This window comes from Argiope bruennichi, chromosome 8 (assembly GCF_947563725.1).
Source record: "Argiope bruennichi chromosome 8, qqArgBrue1.1, whole genome shotgun sequence".
Classification (NCBI taxonomy): domain Eukaryota; kingdom Metazoa; phylum Arthropoda; class Arachnida; order Araneae; family Araneidae; genus Argiope; species Argiope bruennichi.
The window spans coordinates 81845497-81860711 of NC_079158.1; the positions used below are offsets into that span (position 1 = coordinate 81845497).

Sequence of the window (15215 nt, forward strand, 5' to 3'; positions counted from 1 at the left end):
GAATGTTGTAAGGCATCTAAAAAATACATAAGTTATAGTCTATCAAAATCTTTACAATCTAAGCCATTAAGGCCAAGTTGCAAAAGAAGTTTATTTGAAAATTTTCACAATTCTTAATACTTTTTGGTCTAAACAATTCGAGCCGATTAGTCATCGAAAGCGGCTAGTTATTTATATTTTTAGTGCATATTTTTGTATTGTTTGTTTCATATGTAAAACATTTTAATTCCCAATGCAATCTTTTTATTGTGTTGTGCTTGGTTGAAAGCTTTTAGGGTTGAATGTATTCAATGTTTAAATTCTCTAAGCGTTTTTTATTCCTGTAAGATTTACTTTATTATGTTTTATGAATTTCTAGTATAATTTTTAATGTTCTTAAGATTCTTTACATTAAAATATTGAAAACCTAATATAATTTTAATAATTTTTTATATTGGATACAATCGTGATTTTAAATATTTTGTAAGTTTTCTACTGTTTTTAAGGGTTCTCTACGTTTCAGTTCTTAATATATCTTTACAATGTTTTTAGATTAAATATACTAGCAAATTAAGTTCTTAATAAGTTTTTAATATTTTTGTAATTCAATGCTGTCAATTGTTTTTTGCAGTGCGCATTGCGATTGTGTAATGCATTCTGATAGTGTGCTTCTTTCAGCAGATTATATTTTTTTAAATTAAATATTCTTTAAAAATTTTTAACTACATACGACTTAAAATACCAAAAATAAACTGAAACTTCAAGCTATTGTTAAAGTATATTTCCACCTATTTCGATAAATTATAAATATAAACTAGATTTTATATTCAATATTGTATAAACAAGCAAAAATTATGCAATACTTTAATTAACTAATTTCAATTTATAATATTATTTTATCATATCACAAAATAATACAATAATATCATAAATATATCAAACAGGTTTAATATCATATTAATCTATTTTTAAACATTAATATCTATTTGTGGTATTTCTAGTTACAGAAAGAACACAATAGTGAAGTAAACAATTATTACAACTGTAGCATGTAATTTTGTGAATGCTCTAGACACAGGCAACCTTATGGGAGAGTATCTTCTTCAGAACTAAATTATTCGATGCTCCGTATTGATCTATCACAATTAATATTGGTGCATATTATATATTTTGAAAGATAAATACTCTATTGCAAGTATATTTTGAGGGACAGCGCTGTCTCTAACTTCATACTGGTATCTTGATTAGCTCAAAATTATAATTATCTGTCTCCAATACAAATTATGTAACTTCTGTGGCAGAAAATTAATCTGTTTCATGAATTACTCAATCATTCAGCGATTAATAATAATTCTTATTGTAAAAAAACATGTAGACGATGTCCAAAACCTCTCTATGTTTTGTCTACGCTTATATATAAATAATTGTAAATACTTTTTTCGTTTATCGGATTTATTAATAAAACCATTTCTGACATTCAATAAGGCGTTATTATCTTCTTACGTACCATGTTCAAAAGTAAATAGAGAATATGTCATAATTGTACATTCGTTGCATATGCGAGGCTTATCCAGAAAATAAGCTTCCCAAATCGTCAAAAGATGGCGCTGCAAAAGACCTGAAAAGGGAGAATATAGGCTTGGTAGATAGCGGATGTGCTTATCACATGTGGTAATTTTAATTTTCCAATCACCTAGGTTAAGGCCATTATTGTATGTGAAGACGCCCACTGTCATTTTTTCTCATGCTGATTACAAGATTAGCTCAATAATAAAGTTTTTAAGCCTACAGAAGATAGCACCAGTCGAGTTCTATCGGCAGCGTCAACAACACTTTCTTGTATAAGCAGAATTCCCCAAAATAAAAAGATGCTGCAAAACTTTCGCTGGGAGCTATTTGTCCATAAACCCTATAACCCCGATCTTGATACCAGAGACTTCCATCTGTTCTTGAATTTAAAGAAACTTCTATTCAGACATCATTTTCCTGTAGACAACGTCCAGACAATTGTGATACGGGACTATCCCACAGTATGACATATGTTAATTTCCTATAATTATTACGTTGAAAAGTAGCTGAAGTATTGCTATACAAATCGTTCGCGGTATTTTTATTTTGTTTCTTATTATTGTGCTTTAGAAATTTATTTTTTGGATGACTCTCCTACATCATTTGTAACGTTAGTACTATTTTTTAATGAAAATCCTTTATCTTTAACAATACATAGTGCACAGTAATATATCATGGATAGGATTTCTTACAAATAATTTTTTACATATCATATTCAATTACGTTAAGACAAATTTTTTAGCTAAATTTTGTCAGAATAAAAATTAAATTAATGTAAAGGTGCCAATTAGATTGCACCAAAATACCAACAACTTTGGCGTATTGTTTAAATGTATTATATCCGAAAAAGAAAGATTGTATAAAAATCAAGTAACAGATAGTGAAAAACATTATAAAAAGGAGACTGCAAAATTAATAGATATTTTTTTTAATCCGAGGGGGGGGGAGTTTACCACCAAATGTAAGAAATTTAAATAGCTTAAATTCTATAAATTAAACGCACATTAGTTATTTTTTTGAAAAAAATTCCGTACTTGTTGATCAGAAATTTGCATGCTATATAAGACTTAGTCAATTAGGGAACAATAATCATCATACAACTCTATAAACATTCTACCGCTTTTCAACTAATTGATTATCCGAAAGCTATTGATATATTAAGAATTAACCTTACCTCATCTGATCCAAACTAACCTTTCATAACGATCAGAAGACAGTTTTCAATGAAACCTGCCTTTACATCAGCGCATTTCAGTGACAAATGTATCAAAGAATAAATTACATTTGCCAGAGGCTGTGTCTGTATATAAAATCAGCTGTATAAAAAGAAAGCCACATGTGAGAGCAATTACATGTAAGGAAAGCAATATTTTCTATTTATAATAAGGACAGCTATATGTAATCTTTTCAAAATGCAATAAGTCCAATTATAATTTTGCACCATTATTGAAAATGAGAAACAAAAAAATAATTGAATAAAATTACATTTTGACATCAAATATTGAATTTAAACTATTATAATGATCAAAAATTTTCTTAATTCTACAACCCAGAAATGGACGATTTCATTTGAGGCGAGAATAGCCACATGAGAACTAAACCATTATGCTTAGACATCCGGTTTCATTGAATGACATTCGTCTCTGCCCCACTGAGCCAAGAATTAAAGTCTTAAGAGCTTTCCCCAACATTGACCCAACTCATCCCATACGAGACTCATTACTAGAAGCTCGATCCTTAAATATTGCATACCCAACAAGGTAACAACGGGCTGCCTGACTTTTCATTCGCATCCTCGTGCTACCTCCTAGTGGGGAAGAGAAGTGAAAAGGTTGAATATGCAAAAGTTTTGGACTGATTTCTGGTATCAATAATTGAACATCATTAATTTAGTAGAACATCATTATCAAAGTTGAAATGCAAAATTTTTGACTCATTTCTAGTATTAATAATAGAACATCATTAGTTGAGTTACCTTGCTGTCCAATGGAACAGATTCGGATTAGGAAATGCATTCGAATTATTCATGACTTAAACTTAGTCAATGTCAAAATTAGGTAAAAAGTATAAGTTGTGTATTGATCAAGACCAATTATTATGGCCAAATGAAAAGGTGGTAACTAGATGTAAGCTATCCTGGATAGGAAAAGGTATCTATGGCATGGATTTTTAACATTCTGCCTGAAGCAACATAGGAAAAAGTTATGCGAATGTAACAATTATTCAGTAATTTATAACTTTCCAAAAAGTAATAATCATTTACATATGTCCATTAAGTTTTGATTAAAATAAGTCCAAAATTAAAATGAAGCAAAAAGTACCTGGTTTCTCGATATACAATTCTCTAAAAATATCATATTAAGCTAAAATTTTCAGGCAGAATAAAATCAGGAAACAAATGAATAAGGAAATCTGAAATCCTTTTAAAATTTTTTCCAGCTACTTAAATGCCTTTTATGTTAAATAATTACTCAGATCACTATGCAGAAAAAATTCTGATTTATTATTTTTCTTTAAGAAATGAATAAAATTACTTAAATGAAACTTCGTTTTTCGCTATAAATATTTTGTTAAATTGTACTGACTAGAATTATTAGTAACTTTTTCTTAGCTTTCCCCGCAATTTCTTTTAGAGTGAAAAAAAATAATGCTTAGCTTCGGAAAAAGATAAATGACTTTTGAGCACGGAACAGACGAAATTAAGTGAAACAGTCCTTCAAAAAAAGTAATCACTCGAAAAAGAATCGTCTTTTAAAAATTCCTAATTGTCTTTTGAAGATATGAATTGTGTTTTGATTTTACTAACAACATTGAGATGCATAGAGAATAATTATCTTTTCTTGATTAAAAAAGTCACTATTTAAAGAACATCTTTACAGTGAAAAAAAACAGACTGCTCGTATTTTAAAGGACTTGAAAAAAAAAGACAAATATACTCATTTTAAATTGTTTAAATATTTTTTTTTTATTTTGAAGTCTTTTTCTTTCTCAATAATTGCCCAGTTAGATGGCATTGTAAATGATTTTGTAATTACTACAGAAAAATAACATTCTTCTTAAAATTTTGTTTTAAATATTATTATATGCTTTTATTTCATGATTGGCCCCTTTAATTATGCAGCACAATACAGCTCATTTACTGAGCTAAAATAAAACTTTCTTAATTACCTCTTAAAAATAAGAATTCCGTTTAGTTTTTTTTAAGTGCATGGCTGTTTATTTTCTTTCTTTAAATACATTCATTGTCTTAATCTGTTCAATCCTTAGTATTCAGCACAATGATAAACAAATTATTTCAACATGATTATATAAATTCCCCAAAAAATACTAAGATCACTTAAGAAAACAGAAATATTTTATATTTTTTTTTATAATTTGAAGCTTAAAGTTTGATGTAATATTTACTTATGGTTTCTTTGATAGTAAGAAATTAACTTCATAAGCAAGAAAACAATATGATTTAGTATACAATATCCAAATATAAAAACACTAATGTATATGGCAGCGAAATCGCTTTATTACTTGATATTGAATAGCAATAATCAAATGTAAAACCAGCAGGAGTGGTCTCACATTATCTTTCTCGGATACGTTCTAATAAACTTTTCATAAAGAAGACTCCTTGCGTGGCACTGGAGTACAATAGTTAGGAAATATTAACTTTTAAAGTGAATTAAGCATTTTTACTGAATCTATCGTGCTAACTTTGGCGAGTTTTTTGGTGATTCATCTCTAGCCTGCGAGTAACAATATCTGAAAATCGAATTTGTGCTTCAGACTAATTTTTCTCAATCGATTGAAACAAAGTTTTGACACCAAATTGAACTTGTAGTCTCAAAATCTCATACTTAATTCGATATATTTAAGTCATTGAGTTTTTGAATTATTGTATTTAAATTTTCTGAAAGTAAACATCGACGGACGATCAACGCGTAGATTGATTTGACTCAACATTTGACGGATGTCTGGATTAGAGATGTTAAATGTATGCATTGAATCTCATCGTTCTAGCTCACTCGGTTTTGTAGTTATTATGTGAACTTATATTCAAACACTCATACTGACGGATTTCCTCTGAATAGATTTTAGTCAAAATTTGATAGAAATCTGCAATTTTGATGTAGTAAGGACAGTATCCCAAATTCCAACTTCTTATTCAAAGCGTTTTTGAGTTGTCTTTCTCACAGACAGACAGACTGATATTTTTCAAAAATGTGTTGTTGTTTTTTTAACTCAGGAAAGTCTAAAATGTGGTGATTCGTCAAAATTCCGAGTTTCTCTACCCTATGTATGCAAGGAAGTAAAAATATGTTTTTACAGTTGCACTAATTTAACGTTTAGTTAATTAATGAAGTTGCAAAAATGTTATTAGAAATTTTCTGATAATTGATGTCATCAGATATTCCAATTAGAGCAAAAATGCATAAGACTTTTTTAAATCTCACAATATATCCTATTACACTAATTTGAAATAATATACATCAAATAAAAACTAACATTTTAAATGTATAATAAAGGGTTAGATTTACCTAATGTCATGACTTTTTTACAAATATTGATGACGCTTAGAAAGGAAACAAAGCAATGAAGGAGAAGTAACAAAAATATTTCTTTATCTCCTCGAGTCAGACATTTGCAAATGTATCAAGCCATAAAACTAGATGACGTAATTTAGTTTTTAAAAATTTAATTTGAAGCAATATCCATATGCTTTAAAGTAGTTTATGTAGAAATCTATAGCTTAATCTAGTGTAAAAAATTAAATGGCATTTTCTTAAAAAATAGAAAAGCTTAGAATCTTTTTCTGTTTGAAATATTTCCAATTTCTATCAAAATTAATATAACAGAATGTTCTATATTTTTCCGTTTGCATATATATATACATATATATACTTTTTGTATAAGTATTACATAATTACTAAACTAAAAGTTTATAATAATCACGAAGCCGTTTAACATTATGTAAATTCAGTTATTTTTTATTGCTGCTGATGTTGTTTTTTGGGGGGGCATTTCGATCTCCCTTTCTGCTTCAAAAACTGCCAAATTTAATAATGTGCTATTATTATGCAAATATTTTAGTTCACTCAGTAAAGTATCATAAATAACAGGTATGTCTAATTTTATTTCAAGAATTTTAGGTAAAGTATTTAAAAAATAAAAAAAATTGTTAAAAATCCACATTACAAGAAAAAGGGAAGTTATTTTTGTTTTTAGTATATAGTCTGAAATAATTGTTTATCTGCAACAGCTAGATTTTTTTTGTAAATTATTTCCTTCTTCATAACACTATAATTCGATTTTCTAATTTTTCTAACCAGAATTTATTCTTTCGCTTCTTAATGAATGATTTACAGTATTCTATACAATTGGCATTGACTAATTTGAATACTTCAATTAACTAACCTAAATATACATGCTAGCTGACACAGATGTACCTATCTAGATTAAGAAAAAAAGAAGCGTTTTTTATCAGTTATTATTGAAACAAGTAGAAATCAACATACAATAATAATTGCTTCATAAATTTGTACAAAATGCTACAAATAATATAGATTAATAATTAAAATAATTCAAAATTGTTATCTTTAATCAGTCAAAGAAAATTAACAATGAATTTAAAATATTGATATACTTAAACAAAAACCATCAAAATTGTTTCCTTTTCGATAATTTACTTTTTCATCTTCTAATAATAAGTACAACTTTGATATATCTAATTGTCTTTCTGTATCGTAGAATTAAAATAAAACAAGCTTTATAAACTTTAAAAAAGATTTTTAAAAAAAGTTTTAAAAAATTCGAATTAAGAATTTTAAGAACATACTTTAATCTAATATAAAATACAATGTTTTTTAAAAAAATTAATTGTAGTCAATTTTTTAAAACATATACAATATTTTATTTCAGCAACGGTTCCACCACCGTTAAGTATAGATGAAAGAAGGCCACTTTTCTACAGAAGCCTCAGCATCATGGTCCCTACTGCGTGCGCTGTTGTGGTTCTTGTAGTCATAGTCATTGTAGCTTGTGTGGTAGTCAAAAAGCGGCGACAAGTGGATAACCCGAACCGACGAGGTATTTTTTTTTCTTTAATCAATATACTTAAAATATTTGTAAGTACAACCTTTCAAGAAAAACGATACTTTTTTAATTAAGCAAGCAATAAGATAAACTGCTTGCAAGATATTTTACCAACACGATTCATTTCATCATAGAACCCTTTTTAGGATCGTCGAAAAATTGAATCTGATATCAAAAATCAGTTACCCACCTTTTGGTGTGGTCTAGAAGTTTGGGGTTTCAGTGTAGTTCTTGCAATATGATCACAAATCAAAATTCCACAAAATAGCTATCTTGTTATATCAAAACTTGATATTAATATGACTAAACTAATCTTCAAGAGATTATAAAGTTGTTATTAAAATTCATTTCAAAAATACTTACATTTCTTTCATGAAACTTCTGTTAAAAACATCTAGTAATAGTTAAAACTGTTATTATAAAACCTAAAGGGAAAGATTTTCTTCAAGAAAAATATCAAACATTGATCTCAAGAGAAATTATGCAATCATTACGAGTTTGTTAAATAATTCATTTTATTTTGTTGAATAATTCATTAGTTTGTTAAATAATTCATTTCATTTTGTGTTTGTTTTTCATTTATTATAAAATATCTGATAATCGCATTCTGCATGAAAATGTATTTTTTTTTTCCTGAATACACATGTGTAGATCTATGTTCCTAAAATTTTAGAAAAAATAACCAAGTCATTCTCTTCGTTTCCTTAATTTCTATTGTATTGTTATTTTATTTCATCTTCAATGCAATTGAATAAGCAATTATTATAACATCTATTATGAATTCTTATTTCCTAAATTATTATAACATCTTTTTTTATATTTCCTTCCTTGACATTAATTTCTTTCAAGTCTTTAAGGTTGCTCTTTCGGAATTTCTTTTTCTTGATTATTCGACTGGCCAAATATTAGATCCTGTATAAAGTTTTCAAACAAATTTTAACAAAAATACCAATACTATCTTGAATATTTTTAAATGATACATTGAAACTAGCCTTAATATTGGCTTCAAAAACAAATGTAAATTGTACAAGCATTTAAAAATTAAAAAGTTTCATTGTATTCTGACCCCACTTTTCCTAAGTAAATTTTGTAACTAAAATTATCCAAGTGTATTCTAAAATATTCAAATCACTCTGTAAAATATCTATGCATCTTCGTTAAAGAATTTCCAATTTATGGGAAATCGAGTCAAACGTAAAACAACATTTTTTTAAAAAAAAGATTAAGTTTATTTGGATATCATGCACCAAATCTATTAAGCAAAAGACTTTCCTTCCCTTTCTTTTCTTCATTCTTTTCACAGTTTTATAATCATAGGATTCAAAAATGCAATTGTAAAATTTGAATTTTAAATGCATCGAACAGAAAGTTGCCGCCATTAATCTGTCTGCTTTCTCTTCCGAAAATTCTTTTTTTAATGATTTCTTGCCTAAATATTACATCCTGGATAATGTTTTTCATACAAGTTTTAACAAAAATATCTATACTGTTTTGATTTTTTTTAAATGATAAGATTTAAAAAATTGTCATAAAATTGCCTCCAAAAACAAAAGTAAATTGGACAAACATTCAAAAATTAGGAAACATTTCTGCATTCTCTCCTACTTTTCCTTAGTTATATGTGTTATAAAATTATCCAAGTGTGTATAAAATCATTCTATAAAATACTTCTGCCTCTTGGTTATAAAGTTTCCAATTTATGGGAAATTGGAGCAAAACTTTAAAAAAAAACACGTGATTTCTTTAAAATAAAATTAAATCTATTGGATATCTTACATGAAATATGTTAAGCAAAAAACATTTCTTTCCTTTACTTTACTTTAATTTCTTCATTCTTTTCCCAGTTTTAATGTCATAGGATTCAAAGGTTAATGTCATAAGATTAAATATAACAAGATTAATGTCATAAGTTACAATGTTATAAGATTCAAAAGTTTAATTTAAAATTTGAATCTCAAAGGCATAAATTGGAAATCGAAGTAAAAGTTTAAAATAAATATGACTTGGGTTTTTTTAAATAAAACTAAATCTCCTGGATATCATGCATGAAATCTGTTAAGCAAAAAACTTTCCGATCCTTTGTTTTCCTTATTCTTTTCACAGTTTTAATGTCATAGGAATCAAAAGTTTAAATATAAAATTTAAATTTAAATTGCATAGTAAGTTGGCGCCTATTCAACCAAGATGCAGAATTATAACTAAGAAAATATATTACTATACTATTTATTATATTTAGATTCCAGATTCCGTGACGACAAATCTGGCGAGGGTATGAGTATGTCCGTGATGGAACGGAAGCAAGGGAGTGCGGAAAGCGGAAGTCCCATCAAGGACCAACTGTACTACCCATCCCCGTATGCCATGAGCCACATCCCCATGTTCCAGAAGCAGGGATCGCCAGAATCCGATTGCAGCCAAAGCCTCAGGAGAGAATTCGGCAGGCACGAACATATATATGATGTACCTTATCCACCAAAGTGGGTGAGTTTCCTGTTATCCCAGACATACAATTAAGGTCTAAGGAGAAATCACTGGATATTTGATGGGACAATAACGATTAGGGACTAATGGATATTATATAATCCGAAGGGCAGTTGTTTGAGCAACGCAGATAGAGCTTTACAGGGAAGAGGATTATATTGCATTGTAAAGGTCATGGATGGCGTTTCAACTCGACGATTTTTTGAATATTTTAACGAAAGTGCATTTTATATCATGAAATTTTGTCAAGAAAAGACATAATTTCTCTTTTCCCACTGAAATTCTTTCATAGAAAATTGAAAAAGAACCAGAAAAGCTTTGGAAGTTTAATTTTTGGGCTTTATTATTTAGATTCTTTTTACGTTTGTAAAGATATGTAATTTTATAATCCATTTTCCAAAAACTTCCTTTTTTACTTTCTTTCTGAAATTTCTTGGAATTGTGTATTCTCAAAGTGTCATATTTGAAAATTTTCATAATAATAGTAAAAAATTTTAGAAATTTGGTCATCTGAGAATTGATTAATTTTAACTAACTTTTTTTCATCACATAAGAACTTCTATCTGATAATTATTAATAGGAAAAATTTAAAAACCAAAATTATAAAAAAAATGATATAAGGAATTAAAATATATAAAAAGTAAGAAATAGTAAAATAAATTTAATTGTTTTTTTTTTTTAAAAATCGTTCGATTATTTCTCATCAACTAAAAAGAAAACATTAAAAAATTATTTTTTTAAACTCGCTTTATTATCAAACTAAAAAGTATAAAATCTAAAAATGCTACTAAGTTCACTGTGACAGCAAATATCCTAACAAAGTCTTGGCTTTGAGATCGGAAGGCCACGATTTTGATCCCTTGGTGTCTTTATTTTGATACTTTTTACAACTGATTTGCAATATATAGTTTGAAGTTTATCGTTGATTTTGTTGAGAGTTAAATTTCTTTGTTTGCATAATATGGAATATTGGAAAAGAAGATTCTGGCTCAGCACTCGTCTTCATCTGACCACGGCTTAAATTTGTGTGGCCTTCCTTGAGACACTCCTCAAATATCTCCAGAACATTAAACTGTCTTAAAAATAGAAACACTTAATTTCTAATATTTAAATTTAATTAAAAGTTAATAATATCAGAATACTTACTGAAATGATGTTTCATAAAAATAACAAAATAAAATTAGTTTTATTATGTATATTTAAAGGAATAACAGAAATCTTTCGGACATAATTAACTTTTTCCACTTTATTGTTTAAAAAATATTTTCTCACATAAGTGCTGAACATGTTAAAAGTAGTATGCTTTATTTTTTGTTACTGAAACCTTTTAGTGTAAGATGTATTAATGGAAATTATTTTAAAAGTATTTTTTATACGAATTCATTTTTTTTTTTTAGTTTTACTACAAATTAACATATATTGGCCAGTTTAGTTAAAATTCCAACAAATATTATTCATTATTTTTCATACTGATTTAAGAAACCTTATTATGTTCCATAAAGCTACTCAAAACTTCAAACATCAAAATATAAGAAGTAATTAGACATTTTAACAAAACAAAGATCACATCATTTTCATGGATTTAAAATATTGATACCAAAACATTTTAATTTACTACATATATCTTACTAATAATTTTGATCCTCTTTGAAATAAGCTAACAAATACATAGCAAACAGCAAATTAGGAACTTTAGTAAATATTTTCCAAACCCATATATTACTTTTTGATCAATAAGCAAGTACTCCATACAGAAGTTTAAAGTCACATTCTTAGACAAGACTTATTTGAAAATCTCATTAAAACTGGATTATAGCGGGATGTAAAATATTTTATATTTGTTATTATCTCTAGTTATTCAAATTGCAAAAGTATAACATAGTTGAATAAGATAATATGCAGATATGAGACACATAAAAGGGTAAGAGTAGAATATGCTTAAATAATTTATAAACTAATACTTGTTTACAAAACACTCATGGTCGATTCCTGCATTACTCTGCTTTTGAAGCACGTAAATGACAGTGTTTATGTCAGAAATGTTACTCAACTGGAATAATACATGTATCTAAATAGATGTACTGCTTTAACGATGATTTCAATACATGAAAGAGAGGGACGAGCTAGATGTTTCCCTTCCACTTGTTTTGTTGGATTCATTCATTTTACTAAGAGATCATCCTGTTTTGAAATTCAGTTATAAAGTGGATCGATACTGTAATCTTGAACTACGAGATTTACGTACAAAATTGATAAAATATATCTTCTTTACTATATCTATACTTATATAAAGCTAAGTGTGTGTGTGTGTGTGTGTGTGTGTGTGTGTGTGTGTGTGTGTGTGTGTGTGTGTGTGTGTGTGTGTGTGTGTGTGTGTGTGTGTGTGTGTGTGTGTGTGTGTGTGTGTGTGTGTGTGTGTGTGTGTGTGTGTGTGTGTGTTGGCGCTCTACAGGCCAGACCGTTTGATCTACAGCTACCAAATTTGGTACATGCATACCTTGGAGGTCGCGAATGCGCACCTGGGATCCCTTTTTTTAAATTTTTAATTAGAATTTTAATTATTAATTAAAAACTAACTTTCCCGCCAAGAAATCTTTTCATTTTCCCCAACGCCAAATGAGTAAGGCTACAGTTTTTTTCCCAACAGTAATGAGGCTAGGTTTAACATTTTTCGGCCGATTATTTCAAACGATTCTGTTTATTTTCTTAATGTTTGATGCATTTAAAATTAAACATTGTTAATTAATCGATCTTTCAGATTCATTCTGAAGTACTTTTGAATTAAAATAAAACAGAATAAAGGAAATTAAAAATTTCTAATCTGCATAGCGTTACCCCAACTGGCGTAGAAAAATTCACGCATTTGCGTTACCGTAACTGGCGTTGAAAATTCACGCATGCGCATTGTGTTCTGATTGTTGACAAAAAATTTTAACGGATGTTGACGTGATTTAAATTATTTTTAAGTTAGTTGTGTGCTTTTTTAATTAAATTGTATGTTATGTTAGTTATATATATATATATATATATATATATATATATATATATATATATATATATATATATATATATATATATATATATATATATATTGTATATATATATTGTATATGCTTATAGTTTTAAGTTCATCGGTTTATAAGTAGTTTTTTTAATCTGTTTTCGACCGATTATTTTAAACGATTATGTTTATTTTCTGAATATTTGATGCATTTAAAATTAAACATTGTTAATTAATCGATCTGCTCATGATGAATCTGAGAAAATTTTGTTGACAAATTCTTGAGATATTACATAAATTAAGAAAGATATTCTTTAGTATCCATAAGTTTTTAATGCTCAGTGACTCTGTTTTCAGTAATCATATTATTAAAAAAAAACTTTGTTTTAGTAAAAAATATTATTATATTAATTGCAGATTAATCATTTCCACTTTAATTCAAAGCATAAATTCTACAGGAGCTAACAGAAAATTAGAGAGAGATATATTACGTTATGGCTGAAGGCTTTTATATATTATGAGTGAATTATATGACTATCAAAATTTGAAGTTTTAAAATATTTTGATGAAGAAGCTATTAAAGTAGAAATTACATAAAATATTTAATTATTAAAATTTTGACTAAGATTAAGATTGGCGAACCGGCTGATCGCCAAAGGCGACTAATATATATAATACTTTAAAATCTAATTTAAATCTTAACTAATTCCCTAACTTTTATCTTAATTTAACCCTATTAATTCATTCTAAATTGTTCTCTTATTTATTGATTTAATTCCCACATTTTTAATTAAATTTACACACTCTCATTAAAACTGCTCATTTCAACATTTTCCCATGCTCCAAGTGAAGGGATAATAATGCTTAATCTTTAAAAGATACCTAAATTTCCCTTTCCTAAATCAACACGTGTCAAAGAAATCTCTATCTAAATCTCATAGTATAAATCATTGAAAGGGGAAATTTCACTCTCTTTTGCACTTGTGTCACGATGTAAACTGAAGCATCGCTAATCGCTTTGTATAACGTATGACTCCAGTGGTGAAATAACTTTCATTTTCCCGGCTACTTCATAAAATAGATGCTTTAATTTTCCCGCGCCGTAGTTTGTGGTAGATTCTATTAAGTTTTCAAACGTATCAAATAGGAAAGTGAAAATTTGAATTAATATTAATTACTTAGAATTACATATCAATAATTTAACAGAGTATTTCGGAGAAGTAAGCTAATCACTAAAGGTGATATAATTTAAAATATCTTCAAACAGATGACTTTTCCATTAAGTCATGTTCCGCGGAATTATTTGAAACTGTTTTATTATTATTTTAGTTTTAAAGTAAATGAAAACAAATAGCAAAATTTGGTTCTTTTTTATCTAGTCTGAAGTACATAAGAATTAAATGTTGTGATAGCTAAAATGTCACTATGGGTGCCGTTCGAGGTATGACAAGTGGGACGCTGTGGCTTGGTAGTAAGGTCTCGCAGTCGGAACCGGAGGGCTTCAGATACGATACCTAATTCCACCGAAAATCTGTCGTATAAGAGGTTCTGATGTGCGTTAAATCCTTCAGAGCCAAACGTCCTCCCACGGATGTGGAAGTTTGGAGAAGTGAATGCCTGTTCAGGTATCGTACTCGTCATCTGACCGCTGTCCAAAAATACGAGGTCCGTCCCAAAATAACCGTAGTGTTGTTTTAAAATAAGATGTTAAAACAACTAAACAAAAATCGAGTCATCTTTCGATTCAAACATTCTGAACTATAAAATTTTCAACTTCGGAGATGCAAATTTTCTTATTATGTATGCTCATAGTTCTTTCAGATATAGTTATGAACTTTTCAGTTTCGAAGAAATGATATAAATTTCGGCCACGATGTATCTATTTATGACTCACTTTTATCTGTATTTTCTCATTTTCAACGTCTAAGATTTTTAAGAAATTAATTTCATCATAGCTATACAAATTTTTGTTTAATTATTTATTTCACTCTAATTAGAAAAAAATCTGTTTGTAATTACAGAATAATGAATATATTTAATTAATATTTAAATTAATCATTTATTAAATATTTAATTTTATTTAATATTTGAATTAATTCTT

General features: G+C 27.8%; 1 protein-coding gene across 4 annotated transcripts in view; it reads left to right on the forward strand.

The window, feature by feature from the left end:
• LOC129981768 (cell adhesion molecule Dscam2-like) overlaps nucleotides 1-15215 on the forward strand; it is a 519426-nt gene that overhangs the window by 470719 nt on the left and 33492 nt on the right. For all 4 annotated transcript variants that reach the window (XM_056092759.1, XM_056092760.1, XM_056092761.1 and 1 more), the window contains exons 21-22: nucleotides 7459-7626; nucleotides 9869-10113. In XM_056092759.1, the coding sequence (XP_055948734.1) occupies nucleotides 7459-7626; nucleotides 9869-10113 (413 nt within the window). The remainder of the gene's footprint in view (nucleotides 1-7458; nucleotides 7627-9868; nucleotides 10114-15215) is intronic.